General features: G+C 50.8%; 1 protein-coding gene across 3 annotated transcripts in view; it reads right to left on the minus strand.

Moving 5' to 3' along the window:
* The window catches only part of LOC119961240 (hemicentin-1-like), an 89,873-nt gene extending 69,374 nt beyond the window's left edge, over nucleotides 1-20,499 (minus strand). For 2 of the 3 annotated variants that reach the window (XM_038788686.1, XM_038788685.1), the window contains exons 1-2: nucleotides 20,397-20,499; nucleotides 15,980-16,050 (exon numbers count right to left, since the gene is read on the minus strand). In XM_038788686.1, coding sequence (XP_038644614.1) covers nucleotides 15,980-16,010 — 31 coding nt within the window. In that variant the 5' untranslated portion in view covers nucleotides 16,011-16,050; nucleotides 20,397-20,499. The remainder of the gene's footprint in view (nucleotides 1-15,979; nucleotides 16,051-20,396) is intronic. The other variant, XM_038788687.1, reaches the window with a different exon arrangement.
* Between the last annotated feature and the right edge of the window lie 1,022 nt (nucleotides 20,500-21,521).

Consider the following 21,521-nt stretch of genomic DNA (forward strand, 5'->3'; position numbering starts at 1 on the left):
TAAGGGTAAAGTAGTAGCATGGCTAGAGGATTGGTTAATTAATAGAAAGCAAAGAGCTGGGATAAATGGGTGTTTCTCTGGTTGGCAATCAGTAGCTAGTGGTGTCCCTCAGGGATCCGTGTTGGGCCCACAATTGTTCACAATTTACATAGATGATTTGGAGTTGGGGACCAAGGGCAATGTGTCCAAGTTTGCAGATGACACTAAGATGAGTGGTAAAGCGAAAAGTGCAGAGGATACTGGAAGTCTGCAGAGGGATTTGGATAGGTTAAGTGAATGGGCTCGTGTCTGGCAGATGGAATACAATGTTGACTATTGTGAGGTTATCGATTTTGGTAGGAATAACAGCAAACGGGATTATTATTTAAACGATAAAATATTAAAGCATGCCGCTGTTCAGAGAGACTTGGGTGTGCTAGTGCATGAGTCACAGAAGGTTGGTTTACAAGTGCAACAGGTGATTAAGAAGGCAAATGGAATTTTGTCCTTCATTGCTAGAGGGATGGAGTTTAAGACTAGGGAGGTTATGTTGCAATTGTATAAGGTGTTAGTGCGGCCACACCTGGAGTATTGTGTTCAGTTTTGGTCTCCTTACTTGAGAAAGGACGTACTGGCGCTGGAGGGTGTGCAGAGGAGATTCACTCGGTTAATCCCAGAGCTGAAGGGGTTGGATTATGAGGAGAGGTTGAGTAGACTGGGACTGTACTCGTTGGAATTTAGAAGGATGAGAGGGGATCTTATAGAAACATTTAAAATTATGAAGGGAATAGATAGGATAGATGCGGGCAGGTTGTTTCCACTGGCGGGTGACAGCAGAACTAGGGGACATAGCCTCAAAATAAGGGGAAGTAGATTTAGGACTGAGTTTAGGAGGAACTTCTTCACCCAAAGGGTTGTGAATCTATGGAATTCATCGCCCAGTGAAACAGTTGAGGCTCCTTCATTACATGTTTTTAAGGTAAAGATAGATAGTTTTTTGAAGAATAAAGGGATTAAGGGTTATGGTGTTCGGGCCGGAAAGTGGAGCTGAGTCCACAAAATATCAGCCATGATCTAATTGAATGGCGGAGCAGGCTCGAGGGGCCAGATGGCCTACTCCTGATCCTAGTTCTTATGTTCTTATGTTCTTATTTACCCCTCATACTGACATCCTCACAAACAGACCCCTCCTCACACACTGTTCCCTCCTCTCACACTGACCGCTCCTCTCATAATGATCCCTCACCTCATACTGCCCTCTCCTATCACACTGATACCTCCTGCACACTGAACCGTTCTCTCACACTGACCTCTCCTCTCTCACTGATACCTCCTCCCGCAGTATCCCCTCCCCTCACATTGACGCCTCCTCTCATACTGACGCCTCTTTTCATACTGACACCACGTCTCTCACTGACCGAACATCTCACACTCACCCCACCACTCATACTGAACCCTCCTCTCATACTAACCCCTCTCATACTGACCCCTCCCCTCACTGATCCCTCCTCTCTGACTGACATGTCCAATCACATTGACCCTCTCCTCTCACACTGACTCCTCCTCTCATACTGACACCTCCTCGCACACTGACGCCTCATCTGAAAGCGACCTCCACTCACACCGACCCGTCCACTCACACCGACCACTCCACTCACTGACCCCTCCTCTCTGACTGACCTCTCCACTCACATTGACCCCCTCCTCTCACACTGACTCCTCCTCTTATACTGACACCTCCGCTGACACTGACACATATTCTGACAAGGACCCCTCTTCTCACACTGACCGCCCCCTCACACTGACCGCTCCTCACACACTGACGCCACCTCTGACTGCCATCTCCACTCACACCGACCCATTCTCTCACACCGACCACTCCACTCACACTGACCTCTCCTCTCACACTGGCCCACCCTCTCACATTGACCCCCCACACTGCCCTATCCTCTAACACTGACCCCCCCCCCGCACTGACGCCGCCTCTCAAACTGACCCCTCCTCTCACTAACCGCTCCCATCACACTGACCCCTTCTCTCACACTGACCCCTCCTCTCATACTGACTCCTCCCCTTACTGGCTCCTTCTCTCTGACTGACCTCCCCACTCACATTGACCCCCTCCTCACACACTGAGGCCTCCTCTGCCGCCTCCACTCACACCGACACATCCTCTCACACCGACCACTCCACTCACACTACCCATCCTCTCACACCGACGACTCGTCTCACACTGACCTCTCCACTCAAACTCGCCTCTCCTCTCAAACCGTTCCCTCCTCTCACACCAACACCTACTCTCAATCTGACCCACCCTCTGACACTTACCCCTTCTCTCACATTGACCCCCACACACTGCCCCATCCTCTCACACTGACCCCCCACATTAACACCGCCTCTCATACTGACCCCTCTCACACTAATCCCTCCCCTAGCACAGACCCCTTCTCTCACACTGACCCCTCCTTGCCACACTGACCTCCTCCCCAAGCTGACCCCTCCCCTTACATTGACCCCTCATCTAAAACTATCCCCTCTCCCCTCACCAGTCCACTCACGCTGACCCTTCCTCTCACACCGACCCCTCTTGCACCGGCCCCTCCTCTCATACTGACCCCTCCCCTCACTGACACCCCTCCTCTCTGACTGACCTCTACACTCACATTGACCCCCTCCTCTCACACTGACTCCTCCTCTCGTACTGACAACTCCTCACACACTGACGCCTCCTCTGCCTGCCACCTCCACTTACACTGATCATCCTCTCACACCGACGACTCCACTCACACAGACCCCTCCTCACAAAGACATCTCCGCTCACAGTGATATCTCCTCTCATACTGACCACTCCTCTCACACCGTCCCCTCCTCTCACACCGACCCCTACTATCACACTATCCCACCCTCTCAAACTGTCTTCTCCACTCACATTGACCCCCACACACTTCTCCATCCTCTCACACTGACCCCCCCCCCACTCTTACACCGCATCTCATACTGACCCATCCTCTCACACTAACCGCTCCCCTCACACTGACCCCTTCTCTCACACTGACCCCTACTTGCTACACTGACCCGTCCACTCACACTGACCCCTCCTCTCACACTGACCCCTCCTCTCACACTGAACCATCCTCTCATAATGACCCCTCACCTCATACTGGCCGCTCTCTCAAACTGACACCTCCATTCACACTGAAACCTTCTCTTACACTGACCTCTCCTCTCAAACTGATCCCTCCTCTCACACTGAGCCCTTCTACACACTGAACCCTCCTACACACTGACCTATCCTTTCACACTGATCCCTCCTCCCGCACTATCTCCTCACCTCACACTGACCACTCCTCTCACACTGACGCCTCTTTTCACACTGACACCACGTATCACACTGACCAAACGTCGCTTACTGACCCTTCCTCTCACACTGACCCCTCCCCTCACACTATCCCCACCCCTCTCACTGACACCCGGCCTCACACTGACTTCACTCACGGACTCCTCACCTCACACTGAACCCTCCCCTCACAATGACCGCGCTACTTACACTGAACCCTCCTCTCCTACTGACACCATATCTCACACTGACCTCTCAAATTCGCCCCTCCTGTCAGACTGGACACTCTCGTCACGCTGACCCCTCCCCTTACACTGACCACTCCTCTAACACAATCCCTTCACCTCTCACTGACTAGTCCACTCACACTGACCCCTCCTCTCTCACGAACTCCTTCCCGCACTCCGAGCCCTTGCCTCGCATTGACCCATCCTCTCATACTGACTCCCTCCTCTCAGACTGGCCCCTCCTCTCAGATTGGACATTCCTCTCACATTCGCCCCGCAACCCACACTGACCCATCCTCTCACACAGACCCGTCCTCTCAATCTGATCGCTCCTCTCACACTGAACCCTCCTCTCACTGTGACCCCTCACCTCCCACTGACCCCAACTCTCACACTAATTCCTCCTCTCACACTGGCCCCTCCTCTCTCTCTGACCTCCCTCACTGACCCTTCCCCCACACTGAACACTCCTCTCACACTGACCTCTCACACTGACCCCTCTCACATTGATTCCTCCACTCTCACTGACCACTCCTTACACTGACCCCTCAAACAGACCCCTCCTCTCACACTGACCACTGCTCTCACAGTTATGCATTCTATCAGGCTGACCCCTTTCTCTCTCACTGGCCGCTCAGACTGACCCATCCGCTCACACTGACCCCTCCCTCATATTAACCTCTCCTCTGACTCTAACCCGTCCTCTCACACTGTCCACTCCCCTCACACTGACCCCTCCCATCGCATTGACTACTCCCGTCACACTGAAACCTCATCTGACACTGGCCCCTCCTCTGATACTGACCCATCACCTCGCACTGAACGCTCCTCTCGCACTGACTCCTACTCTCTCACCGATCGCTACTCTCACACTGACCTCTACCCTCACAATAACGCCTCCTCTCACAATAACTCCTCCTCTCACACTGACCCCTTCCCACACTGATCCCTTCTCTCATACTGAACCCTCCCATCACACAGCTCTCCTCTCACACCGACATCTGCCTTCACATTGACCCATCCCCTCGCACTGACCCATCCACTCACAGTGACCCTCCTCTCACACTGACCCCTCGTCTCAGTGTGCCCTCATACTCCGAGACCTCGTCTCATACTAACCCCTCTCTCTGACCCCTCCTCATGGACTGACCCCTCGTCTCACACTGGCCCCTCGTCTCAGACAGAACACTCCTCACACTGATCCTCCTCTCAAACTGGCCCCTGGTCTCAGACTGACCCCTCAGAAAGAACACTACTCTCACACAGACCACTCATTGCCTCATTGCCCCCCACACTGACATCGCCTCCCATACAGATCCCTCCTCTGACACAGACCCCTCCCCTTACACTGACATCTCCTCTAACACTATCCCCTCCCCTATCACTGACCAGTCCACTCACGATGACCCTTCCTCTCACACCGACCCATCTCGCACTGACCCCTCCTCTCATACTGACCCCTCCCTTCACTTACCCCTCATCTCTGACTGACCTCTCCACTCACATTGACCCTCTCCTCTCACACTTCCTCCTCTCTTGTGGAGAAGTGTGAGGTGATTCACTTTGGAAAGAATAACATGAATGCAGAATATTTGGCTAATGGTAAAATTTCTGGCAGTGTGGATGAGCAGAGGGATCTCGGTGTCCATGTACATAGATCCCTGAAAGTTGCCACCCAGGTTGATAGGGTTGTGAAGAAGGCCAATGGTGTGTTGGCCTTTATTGGTAGAGGGATTGAGTTCCGGAGCCATGAGGTCATGTTGCAGTTGTACAAAACTCTAGTACGGCCGCATTTGGAGTATTGCGTACAGTTCTGGTCGCCTCATTATAGGAAGGACGTGGAAGCTTTGGAACGGGTGCAGAGGAGATTTACCAGGATATTGCCTGATATGGAGGGAAAATCTTATGAGGAAAGGCTGATGGACTTGAGGTTGTTTTCGTTTGAGAGAAGAAAGTTAAGAGGTGACTTAATAGAGACATACACAATGATCAGAGGGTTAGATAGGGTGGACAATGAGAGCCTTCTCCAGCGGATGGAGGTGGCTAGCACGAGGGGACATAGCTTTAAATTGAGGAGTAATAGATATAGGACAGAGGTCAGACGTAGGTTTTTTACGCAAAGAGTGGTGAGGCAGTGGAATGCCCTATCTGCAACAGTTGTGAACTCGCCAAAATTGAGGGCATTTAAAAGTTTATTGGATAAGCATATGGATGATAATGGCATAGTGTAGGTTAGATGGCCTTTAGTTTTTTACTTCCCATGTCGGTGCAACATCGTGGGCTGTCGGGACTGTACTGCGCTGTATCGTTCCATGTTCTATGTTCATACTGACACCACCTCACACACTGACACCTCCTCTCACTGCCACCTCCACTCACACCGACCCATCCTGTCACACCGATCACTCCACTCACACTGACCCCTCCTCTCACACTGACATCTCCCCTCACACTGACCTCTCCTCTCAAACTGACCTCTCCTCTCACATTGACCCCTCCACATACTGCCCCATCCTCTCACACTGCCCCCCCCCACTCTGATCACCTCTCATACTGACCACTCCTCTCATACTAACCGCTTACCTTACACTGACCCCTTCTCTCACACTGACCTTACCACACTGAACAGTCCTCTCACACTGACCCCTCCTCTCACACTGACCCCTCCACTCACACTGACGCCTCCTCTCACACTGAACCATCCTCTCAAACTGAACCTCCTCTCACATTTACCCCTCATACTGACATCCTCTCACACTGACACTTCCTCACACACTGTTTCCTCCTCTCACACTGACCCCTCATAATGACCCCTGACCGCATATTGGCCGCTCCTCTCAAACTGACAGGTCCTCACACACTGAACCCTTCTCTTACACTGACCTCTCCTCTCAAACTGATCCCTCCTCTCACACTGAGACCTCCTACACACTGAACCCTTCTCTCACACTGACCTCTCCTCTCACACTGAGATCTCCTCCCGCACTATTCTCTCTCCTCACCCTGACCTCTCCTCTCACACTGACGCCTATTTTCATACTGACACCACATCTCACACTGACCAAAGCTCTCACACTGACCCCGCCACTCATACTGACCCCTCCTCTAATACTAACCCCTCCTCTCACACTGACCTCCCTTACTGACCCTTCCTATCACACTGACCAATTCCCTCACACTATCCCCTCCCATCTCACTGACACCCGCTCTCACACTGACCTCACTCACTGACTCCACCCCTCACACTGAACCCTCCCCTCACAATGACCGCGCCACTCACACTGACCCCTCCTCTCCTACTGACACTACATCTCACACTGACCTCTCAAAATCGCCCCTCATGTCAGACTGGACCCTCTCATAGATATCATAGAATTTACAGTGCAGAAGGAGGCCATTCAGCCCTCACCCCACACTGAACTCTCCTCTCACACTGACCCCTACTCTTTCATTGACCCCTCTCACATTGATCCCTCCACTCTCACTGACCACTCCTCACTCTAGCCCCACAAACAGACCCCTCTCACACTGACAACTGCTCTCACATTGACGCATTCTCTCAGGTTGACCGCTTTCTCTCTCACTGACCCCTCAGACAGACCCATCCGCTCAAACTGACCCCTTACATAGATAGAACAGTACAGCACAGAACAGGCCCTTCGGCCCTCGATGTTGTGCCGAGCAATGATCACCCTACTTAAACCCACATACCTGTAACCCAACAATTAACCTTACACTACGGGCAATTTAGCATGGCCAATCCACCTAACCCGCACATCTTTGGACTGTGGGAGGAAACCGGAGCACCCGGAGGAAACCCACGCACACACAGGGAGGACGTGCAGACTCCACACAGACAGTGACCCAGCCGGGAATCGAACTCCTCTCACACTGATCCCTCCTATCACACTGACCCCTCCTCTCACACTGATCCCTCTTCTCACACTGACCCCTCGTCTCACGCTGATCCCACCTCTCACGCTGATCCCACCTCTCACACTGATCCCTCCTCTCACACTGACTCCTCCACTTATACTGACCCTCCGCTCACACTCACCGCTCCCCTCACACTGATCCCTCACCCCTCATCTTGGACTGATACCTCCTCTCACACTGACCCCTCCACTTACACTGACCCCTCCTCTCACACCGAATCCTCCTCGCACACTATCTCCTCCCCTCGCACTGACCCCTCCTCTCAAACGACCCTCCTATCAAACTGTTCCGTCTTCGCACACTGACCCCTCATCTCACATTGACTTCTCCTTTCATACTGACACCTCCCGTGACGCTGACCTCACTACTCTCACTCACCCCTCGACTTATTTTGACCTGTACTCTCACATTTCTACCTGACAGACACCTCCCGTCACACTGAACCTTTCCTCTCACAATGACCACTCCACTCACTGACCCCTCCACTCATTTTGACCCTTCCTAACACACTGACGCCCTCCTCTCAGACCGGTTCCTCACACTGACCCCTCCTCTAATAGACCTCCCGTGACGCTGGCCTCTCCCCTCACACTGACCACTCGACTGATTTTGACGCCTGCTCTCAGACTGACACCTTCTCTCTGACTGACACCTCCCCTCAAACTAAGCCCTCCTCTCACACTGACACCTTCTCTGTGACTGACATCTCTCCTCATACTGACCCCTGCTATCACACTGACTCGGCCTCTCACATTGACCCCGCTTCTCACATTGACCCCACATACCGACCGCTCCTCTCACACTGACCCCGCCTCTCACACTGACCCCTCACTGACCACTCCTCTCACACTGACTCCTCCTCTCACACTGAGTCCTCCTCTCACACTGACGCCGCCTCTCACACTGACGCCGCCTCTCACACTGACCCCTCATCATGGACTGAAACCTCCTTTCACACTGACCCGTCATCTCAAACTGACGCATGCCCTCACACTGACAATTCATCTCACACTGTCCCCTGCTCCCACACTGAACCATCGTCTCAAACTGACCCCTCCTCTCACACGGACCCTTCTTCGCACCCTGACCCCTCCTCTCACACTGACCCCGCCTTTCACAGAGACTTCGCCACATACACTGACCCCTCCTAATGGACTGAAACCTTCTCCAACACTGACCCCTCCTTCAACATTCTCCCATCACACTGAACACTCGTCTCACACTGACCACTTGCCTCACACTGATCCCTCTCCTCACACTGACCCCTCTCCTCACACTGATCCCTCCTCTCACATTGACCCCTCCCCACACTGGTTTCTCCCCCCACACTGACCCCTCCCCTCAATCTGATCCCTCCCCTCACTCTGATCCCTCCCATCACACTGTCATATTCACTGACACAGAACCCTCCCCTCACCCCGACCTCTCCCCTCACACTGACCCCACTTCTCACAGTGAGCCCTCCTCTCAGACTGACCCCTCCTCTCACAATGACCCCTCCCTTCGCAGTGTGCCCTCCTCTTACACTGACCCCTCCTCTGTGACTGACCCGTCCCTTCACACTGACCTCTCCTCTCACTTTGACCCCGCCTCTCACACTGACCCCACACACTGACCACTCCTCTCACACTGACTCCTCCTCTCACATTGATCCCTCCTCTCACACTGACGCCAGCCCTCACACTGACACTTCATCTCACACTGACCCCTTCACACACACTGACCCCTCCTAATGGAGTGAAACCTCCTCTCACATTGACACCTCACACTGACCACTCGCCTCACTCGGATCCTTCTTCTCACATTGACACCTCACCTCACACTGATGCCTCCCATCTCAATGTCCTCTCAGCTGACACTGACCCCTCCTCTCACACTGACTATTACTCTTACACCGACCTTTCCTCTTACACTTGCACCGCCTGTAACACTGACCACTCACACTGACCCCCTCCTCTCACACTGACCCCTCACACTGACCACTATTCTCACACTGATTCATCCTCTCACACTGTCCCCGCCTCTCACACTCACCTCTCAAACTGACCATTCGTCTCACACTTACCCCCTTATACTGACAACTCCCCACACACCAATCCCTCCCTCACACTGATCCCTCCCCTCACACTGGCATCTACCCTCACACAGACCATTCCTCTCACACTGAGCTCTCCTCTCATACTGACTCTGCCTCTCAAACTGACCCCTCACACTGACTCTACCTCTCACACTGACGCTTTTTATCTCACACACGCATCCGCTCACAAATACTCCTCCTCTCACACTGACCTTCCCCTCACAGTGACTCCTCCTCTCACACTGACCCCACATCATGAACTGAAACCTCTCACACTGATTCTTCCTCTCACACTGCCCCCGCCTCTCACAGTCACCTCTCAAACTGACCATTCGTCTCACACACCCCCTTATACTGACAACTCCCCACACACCAATCCCTCCCTCACACTGATCCCTCCCCTCACACTGGCATCTACCCTCACACAGACCATTCCTCTCACACTGAGCTCTCCTCTCATACTGACTCTGCCTCTCAAACTGACCCCTCACACTGACTCTACCTCTCACACTGACGCTTTTTATCTCACACACGCATCCGCTCACAAATACTCCTCCTCTCACACTGACCTTCCCCTCACAGTGACTCCTCCTCTCACACTGACCCCACATCATGAACTGAAACCTCTCACACTGATTCTTCCTCTCACACTGCCCCCGACTCTCACAGTCACCTCTCAAACTGACCATTCATCTCACGCTTACCCCCTTATTCTGACCACTCTCCACACACTGATCCCTTCCTCACACTGATCACTCCCCTCACACTGACATCTACCCTCACACAGACCATTCCTCTCACACTGAGCTCTCCTCTCATACTGCCTCTGCCTCTCAAACTGACCCCTCACACTGACTCCGCCTCTCACACTGACGCTTTTTTTCTCACACAAGCATCCGCTCACACTGACTCCTCCTCTCACATTGACCCCACGTCATGAACTGAAACCTCTCACACTGATTCTTCCTCTCACACTGCCCCCGCCTCTCACAGTCACCTCTCAAACTGACCATTCATCTCACACTTATCCCCTTATTCTGACCACTCCCCACACACTGATCCCTTCCTCACACTGATCACTCCCCTCACACTGACATCTACCCTCACACAGACCATTCCTCTCACACTGAGCTCTCCTCTCATACTGACTCTGCCTCTCAAACTGACCCCTCACACTGACTCCGCCTCTCACACTGACGCTTTTTCTCTCACACAAGCATCCGCTCCACTGATTCTTCCTCTCACACTGACCCCCTCCACTCACACTGACCCCTCCTCTCTCACTGAGCCCTCCTCTCACACTGACCCCTCCTCTCACACTGACCACCCCTCCCACACTGACCTCTCCTCTCACACTGTCCCCTCCTCTCACACTGTCCCCTCCTCTCACACTGATTCTTCCTCTCACACTGACCCCTCCCCCTACACTGACCCCTAAACTCACACTGACCCCCTCCCCACACACTGACCCGTTCCCTCACACTGTCCCCTCCTCATGGACTGATCCCTCACACTTGCCCATCTTCATGGACTGACCCCTCACACTGATCCCTCTTCATGGACTGAACACACACTGACACCTCTCCTCACATTGACACCTACGCATGGACTGAACTCTCCACACATTGACGCCTCCCCTCACCTTCAGCCCTCGCTCACACTGAGCCCTCCCCTCACAGTGACCCTCGCATCACAGTGACCCCTACTCATCGAGTGAACTCTCCTCTCACATTGCCGACTCCTCTCACACGGAGAACTCCCCTCACACTGACATTGCACCTCGCACAGTCCCCTTTTCATGGGCAGACCCCAGACACTGACCCCTCCTCATTGGGTGAACCCTTCTTCGCACTCAGCCCTCCTCATGGACTGACCACCCGCTCTGCCGGTCTGATCCATCGTAATAGTTTCAGACTCGATTCCGGAATGAACTGTTGTCTCGGACTAACAACGCCTTCTGGGATGTCCCCTTCTCTCGGACTGGGCACACACTGTGGGACTGTCAACGCCTGCTCGGATGCCTACTTCTCTCGGAGTGGGAGTACACTCTGGGACTAACAACGCCTACTGGGATTCCAATTCTCTCGGACTCGGTACACACTCTGAGACTGTCAACGCCTGCTCGGATGTCCCCTTCTCTCGGAGTGAGAGTACATTCTGGGACGAACAACGCCTACTGGGATGTCCCATTCTCTCAGACTGGGCACACACTTTGGGACTGTCAACGCCTGCTCGGATGTCCCCTTCTTTCGGAGTTGGAGTACACTCTGGGACTAACAACGCCTGCTCGGATGTCCCCTTCTCTCGGACTGGGCACACACTTTGGGACTGTCAACGCCTGCTCGGATGTCCCCTTCGCTCGGAGTGGAAGTACACTCTGGGACTGTCAACGCCTTCTACGAGGTTCCATTCTCTCGATCTGGCACACAATTTAGGACTGACAACGCCTTCTACGAGGTCCCATTCTCTTGATCTGGCACACAACTTGGGACTGACAGCGCCTTCTTGGATGCCCACTTCTCTCGGACTGGGTACACTCTCTAGGACTGAATTCCTCTGTGGACTGACCAGCCCTCTCGATCTGAGTCTGTCTAACGTATTCTTTCTCCCGCCTCTTGGCTTGTGACTTGCACTTTGACTCTCTTGGACTGACATCTTCTCTGAGACTGAACTGTCCTCCTGAACAGATCAAGCCCTCTCAGATTGACTCCTCCTATCGCACTAAACACACGTCTTTGCTTCATGCCCCCCTGGGATTGTGTCCCACTCCAAGGCTTACGGACCTCACCCAGACTAACCCTCCTCCTGGAGAACTCTGTCTTCAAGAACTAATCACGCTTTCCGGGCTGACCCTCTCTTGGACTGACAACCCACTCACGGACTGAGTTCACCTTCCTGACTGTACACGCCATCTCCTCGCAGACCGAATGGCCCTCCTGGCCCTCCCGCTCTGAACCCCCTTACTGGACACACCATCCCGCCTCAGACTGAATTACGCTCACGGACTGACCTCTCGCTATGAATTTCCTTACAAGACACACCACCCCTCCAGACGGACTTACCCTTCAGGACTGACCTCTCGCATTGAACCCTGTTACTGTTCACAGCATCCTCTCTCAGACTGAATTACCCTCCCTGAGTGACATATTTCTGTGAACTCTCTTACTGTACACACCATCCCCTCTCAGACTGAATTACCCTTCCGGACATAGCAGCCCTCCCGGACTGACCTCCGTCCTGAATCCCCTTACTAGACACACCATCCCCTCTCAGACTGAATTCCCTCCCTGACTGACGTCTCGCTCTGAACCCCCTTACTAGACACACCATCCCCTCTCAGACTGAATTCCCTCCCGGATTGACATCTCTCTCTGTACCCCCTTACTAGACACAGCACCCCCTCTCCGACTGAATTACCCTCCCGGACAGACGCCTTCTCTCCCAGTGAACTCCTTTACAGCACATACCTTCCCCACTGAGGCGGAATTACCCTCACGGAGTGACTTCTCCCAGGGAAACCTCTGGACACACCATCCCGTTTCAGACTCAATTACCCTCCCGAACTGACCTCTCGTCTCGCACTGAACACCCTTACAACACACACCTTCCTCTCTTGGATTGAATCAGCTCCGTCCCCGGACTGATCTTTTCTCGCGAACTCACTACCCTTCCCACTCTGACCATTCGCCTGTGAGTGACCCTTTCTCTCTGACTGAATATCCCACCTCTGGCCAGTCTCCCTCCGGGACTGGCCCTCTCCACTTCAACTCACACCTCCAATTGGAGTGTCCACCCTTCTTTTACTGAGCCACACTCCTGGACTCACAACGTTCACTTTGTGCCGGCACTCTCTCCAGTCTGACCTCCAAATCTCCCTTTTAATCCCAGCCACTCCGGTGAGACAATTCGCGATGGTCCAACACGCACCCTGTCTGATTCGATCAGTCCTTCCTACCCAGGCTCACCTCGTTCCTACTGCCGTTCTCTCCAGTCTGCTTTTGAGAACGTACCAGCTGATCATTTGGGCATTTACTTCACATTTCCCGAATCTGCAATATTTCCGGAATAGCACTGTGCAATGAGATATCAGAGGTCGGAACAAATAGTGTCCACTTGGGCAGTTTCTTCAAATATCCTATGCAAATGGAACATAGATAGAACATAGAATAGGATAATCTGGATCCGGGGCGAGGGCAGTGCTGGTAACACGGATCCGAGTTTGGTCTGTAAGTCCCTGTTCGGCAGCGAAAAGTTGATGGCAGATTCGCGGTCAATTACACAGTTAAAATAACAATACTAAACACTGGAAGGGTTGGGCACACTGGATATGTGGAGCTTGTTCAAGGAACAGCGATTGCATGTTCTTGATAAGTACGTACCAGTCAGGCAGGGAGGAAGGGGTCGAGCGAGGGAACCGTGGTTTACCAATGAAGTGGAATCTCTTGTTAAGAGGAAGAAGGAGGCCTATGTGAAGATGAGGCGTGGTGTTTCAGTTGGGGCGCTTGATAGTTACAAGGAAGCGAGGAAGGATCTAACGAGAGAGCTGAGACGAGCAAGGAGGGAGCATGAGAAGTCTTTGGCACGTAGGATCAAGGAAAACCCAAAAGCTTTCTATAGGTATGTCAGGAATAAAAGAATGACTAGGGTAAGAGTAGGGCCAGTCAAGGACAGTGGTGGGAAGTTGTGTGTGGAGGCTGAGGAGATAAACGAGATACAAAATGAATACTTTTCGTCAGTATTCACTCAAGAAAAAGATAATATTGTGGAGGAGAATGCTGAGACCCAGGCAATTAGAATAGATGTCATTGAGGTGCTTAGGGAAGAAGTGTTGGCAATTCTGGACAAGGTGAAAATAGAAAAATCCCCGGGGCCGGATGGGATTTATCCTAGGATTCTCTGGGAAGCCAGGGAAGAGATTGCTGAGCCTTTGGCTTTGATTTTTAGGTCATCATTGTCTACAGGAATATTGCCAGAGGACTGGAGGAGAGCAAATGTGGTCCCTTTGTTCAAGAAGGGGAGTAGAGATAACCCCGGTAACTATAGGCCGGTGAGCCTAACGTCTGTGGTGGGTAAAGTCTTGGAGAGGATTATAAAAGATACGATTTATAATCATCTGGATAGGAATAATATGATTAGGGACAGTCAGCATGGTTTTGTGAAGGGTAGGTCATGCCTCACAAACCTTATCGAGTTCTTTGAGAAGGTGACTGAACAGGTAGACGAGGGTAGAGCAGTTGATGTGGTGTATATGGATTTCAGTAAAGCGTTTGATAAGGTTCCCCACGGTCGGCTATTGCAGAAAATACGGAGGCTGGGGATTGAGGGTGAATTAGAGATGTGGATCAGAAATTGGCTAGTTGAAAGAAGACTGAGAGTGGTAGTTGATGGGAAATGTTCAGAATGGAGTTCAGTTACGAGTGGCGTACCACAAGGATCTGTTCTGGGGCCGTTGCTGTTTGTCATTTTTATAAATGACCTAGAGGAGTGCGCAGAAGGATGGGTGAGTAAATTTGCAGACGACACTAAAGTCGGTGGAGTTGTAGACAGTGCGGAAGGATGTTGCAGGTTACAGAGGGACATAGATAAGCTGCAGAGCTGGGCTGAGAGGTGGCAAATGGAGTTTAATGTGGAGAAGTGTGAGGTGATTCACTTTGGAAAGAATAACAGAAATGCGGAATATTTGGCTAATGGTTAAATTCTTGGTAGTGTGGATGTGCAGAGGGATCTCGGTGTCCATGTACATAGATCCCTGAAAGTTGCCACCCAGGTTGATAGGGTTGTGAATTTAGGTCATTTAGGTGTGTTGGCCTTGATTGGTAGAGGGATTGAGTTCCGGAGCCATGAGGTCATGTTGCAGTTGTACAAAACTCTAGTACGGCCGCATTTGGAGTATTGCGTACAGTTCTGGTCGCCTCATTATAGGAAGGACGTGGAAGCTTTGGAACGGGTGCAGAGGAGATTTACCAGGATGTTACCTGGTATGGAGGGAAAATCTTATGAGGAAAGGCTGCTGGACTTGAGGTTGTTTTCGTTAGAGAGAAGAAGCTTAAGAGGTGACTTAATAGAGGCATACAAAATGATCAGAGGGTTAGATAGGGTGGAGAGCCTTCTCCCGCGGATGGAGGTGGCTAGCACGAGGGGACATAGCCTTAAATTGAGGGGTAATAGATACAGGACAGAGGTCAGAGGTGGGTTTTTTACGCAAAGTGTGGTGAGGCCGTGGAATGCCCTACCTGCAACAGTAGTGAACACGCCAACATTGAGGACATTTAAAAATTTATTGGATAAGCATATGGATGATAAGGGCATAGTGTAGGTTAGATGGCCTTTAGATTTTTTCCATGTCGGTGCATCATCGAGGGCCGAAGGGCCTGTACTGCGCTGTATCGTTCTATGTTCTATGTAAATGAAACAATCACTTACGGAAGATTTGGAAGAGGCCGATGGACTTCATTCCTAACAACTCTCAGATCATCGCTCCCTCTACTGGTTACCTGAAAAGTAGAATCATAGATTTAGGAGAGGAAGATTTAGGAATTTAAGTTCCTCGTGTCATTCCAAGGACTTTGAAAAATTCAGTGTTACACAATTCCTACAGTTCAGACGGAGTCCATTCTGCCGTCGGGGACGCAGTGACCCTCTGAAAGAGCACATGCCCTGGACCCACTCCCCTCAACCCAACCAGAGATGCAGATATCTGGGACTGTGGGTGAACCCGGAGCGCACTGGCACGTGGAGTCAGTGCGAATTCGAAACTGACGGTCACCCAAGTTCTGAAACGGGCCGAGGTCCCTGGCGCTGTGCGGCAGCATTGCCAACCTATTGATCGCAGTTCCGTACCATTTCAGTGCAAGTTGCTCTTTGCAAGTGCATCCCATTATTCGCGAGGAAACTAACATAAATTATTCCTATTTATCCAGTATCTGAACTTTCTTGCATTGAGGAGAGCGAGGCTCATTCAGATGCCCCAGGTCAGGCTGGCGTATCTCACTGCTGAGCCCCGAGGTTACTGCGCGGGTGTGAATCGATGACCGCTGACCACAGTGCAAAATGAAGACATTCTACCCGACTCCAGCGTCGAGCTATAAAACAAACTCTGCATGCAAGATTTGAGGTGCAGCCTTATCGGAAGGGGACCGGTGGGTTCGGCCACACACATCCCTGCATCTGTTCCATCTCTGACGTATTGTCACCAGAATGTCCAGCTTTAAAATAGAGATATTATGTACGACCGGGGAGACCTGTCACACTGTGTCTACTGTGTGTATCCTACACAAAGATAGATAGAGAATTTGAAGGGAGTAAACCGTCATGAATTTTGGGCACTGAATGTGTTTAAATCTGGCAAAATTAATGATCAACTCCCAGGATGTAATCTGAGAATGCTTCAGAGATGACCGGTATCATGATTTTTAAGCAGAATTATCACCTTTAATTATCAACTTACTCACGTGGGGATACCACATGCAACATGCCATCTGACTCAGTCCAGTTCCAAATTTGTCTCATATTGGAAACATTGATCTCATATTATTTTAACTAGATGCAGCCGCTCAGTGCGTGCCTGGTCCACGCTTTGCACACAATATGATGAAACATGTGTGCACTAGATTTGTAATTTTATATGCATTGTTATATTCCAGTTACTAGATGTGAGTGATATGAATCGATTAATTCTCTCACTGACATCATGAACAGATATAACAGCTTTACTACATGTACATTCATGGCAGTATGTTTTTGACTCATCAATGTTGATAATTTTATTATCTTACCAGCACTGCCCTCGCCCCGGACCCTCATTATCCTATTCTATGTTCTATCTATGTTCCATTTGCATAGGATGTTTGAAGAAACTGCCCAAGTGGTCTGACTGTCGTAATTTTCAAATGGACACTATTTGTTCCGACCTCTGAATGATTCCTTTGTTACGGAACTGCACAGAAATTATTATCAGTGCCATCCTCTTTAGGCAAAGAATCATCACAGTCCAGAAGGAGGCCATTCAAGTCCATCGAGTGTGCACCGACCTTCCCGAACAGCACCCGATCTTGGCCCATACCCAACCCGATTCCCGTCACCCAGTAACCCTACATACCATTCGGATACTAAGGGATAGTCTACCATTGGTAGAAAACGGCAGCACCCGGAGGAAAGCCACGCAGGCACCGGGAGAATGTGTAAACTTCACACAGTCTGGCTCGAATCCGTGTTCCTGGCGCTGTGCGAGAGCAGTTCTGACCACAAGGCCACTGGGCTATCTGCTTCGATCGACTTGCAAATATCGACGAATTACTCATATTGCTGCTGTTTATGGTTCCAAATCAATCGCTTGCAAATAATTTATCCCTTCAACAATATCAAACTGCCGAGACTTTGGACCATTATCTAGATTTCACGTTTTCAGTTCGTGTATTAGTTCCTGGTCAAGTCAACTGAATGGGTATTGATCTGATATTTCCATCCACGCAGTAAAGAAGAAGTTAGTGCTCCAGTTTCCTCCCACAATCCAAAGATGTACAGGTTCGGTGGATTGGCCAGGCTAAATTTTCCTTAGTGTCCAAAAAATGTTAAATGGGGTTACTGGGTTACAGGGATAGGTTAGATACGTGGGCTTCAGTAGGCTGCGTTTTGTAAGGGCCTGTGCAGACTCGATGGGCCGAATCGCCTCCTTCTGTACTGTATATTCTATGATGCTATGATAGTAGCATTTCGACACTGACGGTCAATTTAGGAGAGACAATCCGGCTAATCTGCAAACGTTTGTCATGTGGGAGGAAACTGGAATATCCGGAGGAAACCATTGAAAACACGGGAACACCGTGAAAACTTCACAAAGCCAATCACTGAAGTAAGGAATTGAGCCCGGGACCAATTGGTTGGGAGGCAGCAGTGCTACCCACTGGGCTAACATTTTTAATAATTCCTCACTATTTTCTGAAGCAGGTGGTGAATGAGGAGGAGGAGAAAGAGATTGTCTCTCTGTCTCTGTCTCTCCTGGCCGACACTCATTCCGGTCAGAGAGCCATCGCTCCCGTCCGACCCCATCACTTCGTTGCCGCTCATCCACTACAGTCCGACCCTCACACGTCAAGGTCCGACCACAAGTCCCTGCTCAAACTCCTCTTCCTGGTTGAACTGCAACGCCCTCCTTTCTGAGCACCGTCCTCCCGCTCCGTTCATGGCAACCTGACGACATCAGTTTGATTCCCCCTGCTCTGGTCCGCCACCCGGTTGTGATTCGCAACTCCATCACAACGTTTCCCCCTTCATCCGCCGCTTCCTCAGACGTCACACCTCCCATCCCAATTCTAACCACCTCCTGGACTAAGTAAACCCTCCCAGACTGTCGTCACTCTCCACGACTGGCTCCCCGTCTAAAAATGAAATCCCCTGCCCGTCTGAGCCTCCATTCAGTACACTTCGCCACCTACTAAATGATCCCCACCCTCCCCGAACTCACCCCCATCGCAGAGCGATGCTCACTGCCGAGTATTCCTGCCAACTTCCAGTCTCCCCCTCTCCTCCAGAATTAATCTGCCTCTTGTGTCCCAGGCCCAGTGCGGTCGAACAGCCCTTCCTGTCCGACAACTCCCTCACCAGGCAACACCGTTGCGCTTGGTACTTTTACGCCAGACGAAACCGGTTTTATAGTCCCATCCCGATCTTCGCTGCTCTCCGTTTTGCCTTTAAACCCCCGGTTACGGAGGTGCTGTCAGTTACTCCATGTGGATGTTGTTACGAGCGCAATTCCGTGCTCCCGTCTCTCCCAGCCTCCAGTGCAGGTTTAATAGACGACTGACAGGCTTTAAGAAACTCTTGTTTAAACACATGTGACGGAATCCTGGTCCCCGACCTGACCCTGTTCGCAGGCTATATATTATACTGTTCTATTGCGTTTCCAATAAGAGCCCACCGTGTTAATTTGGTAATTAGCAATATTAACGCAAATAAATGACAGCATTAGGTCCCGCAGTGTTCAAGGAGGCTTCAATTTTGGGTGAGTGCTTCGGCTTTTACTAGAACTTATCAATTAAAGCTAAAAGTGCTCGAGCTTTTGTTACAATTAAGCATCACTATCCGGAACGTGAGTGTCGATGTTTGAAATCCAACGTCACCGACCTGACAAAATGCTGTTTTTTACTCTATCGAAATTTGAGGTCCTACCACCTTATCATTTTTGCGTTTACTTCACATTTCCAGTGTCTGCGATGTTTCTGTACAATATGATTAGTTATCTACCTTTCACAACCTCTTCGGTCTGTCATCCCTGTTCGAGAATGAAAAGTTTAAATCTGATTGCGATTCGCGGTAATTCAATCAGTTAAAATATAACGCTGATTTGTGACAGTCACTCACAGAATATCTTGAAGAGAGTGATGGACTTAATTCCGAACAACACTGAGATCAACTCTCCCTCTCCGGGTTACCTGGCAAACAGAATCATGGTTTTAGGAGGGGAAGAATGAGGAATTTCGCTCATCGAGCCTTTCTCAGAACTTTGTAAGATGGCTCATAGATTTCCTGCAGTGCAGAAGGAGACCACTCTGCCCTTCAAGTCTCGACTGGCCGTCTGAAAGAGCAAACGCCCTAGACCCTTAACCTATCCTAATCTGCCTACATCTGGGTGAAACCGGAGCACCCGGACAATTGGAGAAAGTGCAAATTCAAAACTGACGGTTACCCAAGGTCCGAAACGAACTCAGATCCCTGGCGCACTGAGGCTACAGTTTTAGTCAATTGATCGCAGTTCCGTACCATGTCAGTGCGGGTTTCACTTTGCACTTGCATCCCATTATCGCGTAAAACAGAAAAGCAGTGATTTAGAATAATTCAGTACCTGCACTTTCTTGCATTGAGCAGAGCGAGGCTCAGTCAGATGTCCCAGAGCAGGGCTGCTGCAAATCTCTCCTCATCGCCGAGGGAACTGCGCGGGCGTGATGAGCTGACCACATGATCAAAACTAGGAAATTCTACCGGATGCATCGAGCGAGTCCACCCCCGAGCTGATTAGCAAACTCTGCCTGCAAGGTTTGTACTGCAGCCTTCTCAGAAGGGGATGGGTGGAGTCTGTGTTACATACATTCCTGCAGCTGTTCCAACTAGGATTTGTTGCAACCAAACCCTCTGCCATTAAAGAAGAGACGAGTCTCGCTGCGACTGCTCTGGTGTTTATTTACCAGGGGAGACCAGTCAAACGTTATTTACTGTGTGTGACATTTGCAACGGTAGATAGGGAATTTGAAGGGATATAACCGCCACTAACTTAGGGCACTAAGTGTGCTCAGCTAAGGCAAATGTAGCGATCAACTCCCAGGATGCATGTCGAGATGTCCTCAGAGGGCTGCAATGATTTTAACCAGAATGATCATCTTTACTTGAATCATCAATTTAATAATCTTGAGACACGAAATGCAACGTGGTTGAAGGAGCGCTAGGATTGACAGCTGAACGTTGGAGGCTGTAGATGCTTCAGGAGAGATAGAGGGGGATGTCAGAGGGATGCGGGTGTTGCATTACTGGTTAAGGTAAATATTATAGCCGTATTGCCGCAGGACACTTCGGAGGGCTCATACAATTAGGCAATCTGTGTAGAGCTCAGGATCTGGAAGGGGGCAATCACAATGTTCGGCGTTTATTACAGGCCCACAAACTGGCGAGAGATAGATGAACAGTTAGTTAGAGAGAATTAGGATAGGTGTTAAAGTAACAGTGTTGTTGTGGCAGAGGATTTTAATTTCCCCTATATTGACAGGGACTCACTTCGTGTTGGGGGCTTGGATGGGGCAGAGTTTGTAAGCCGTATCCAGGAAGCCTTCTTGATGAAATACATAGATAAGCCAATCAGGGAAGGTGTAGTACTGGATCTGGTTTAGAAGTATGAGCCTGGACGGATGGTTGGTTGTTTCAGTAGCGGAACATTTTGGGAGTTGTGACCACAATTGCGTATGTTTTCGGGGACTTG

This window comes from Scyliorhinus canicula, unplaced genomic scaffold, assembly GCF_902713615.1.
Source record: "Scyliorhinus canicula unplaced genomic scaffold, sScyCan1.1, whole genome shotgun sequence".
Lineage (NCBI taxonomy): Eukaryota > Metazoa > Chordata > Chondrichthyes > Carcharhiniformes > Scyliorhinidae > Scyliorhinus > Scyliorhinus canicula.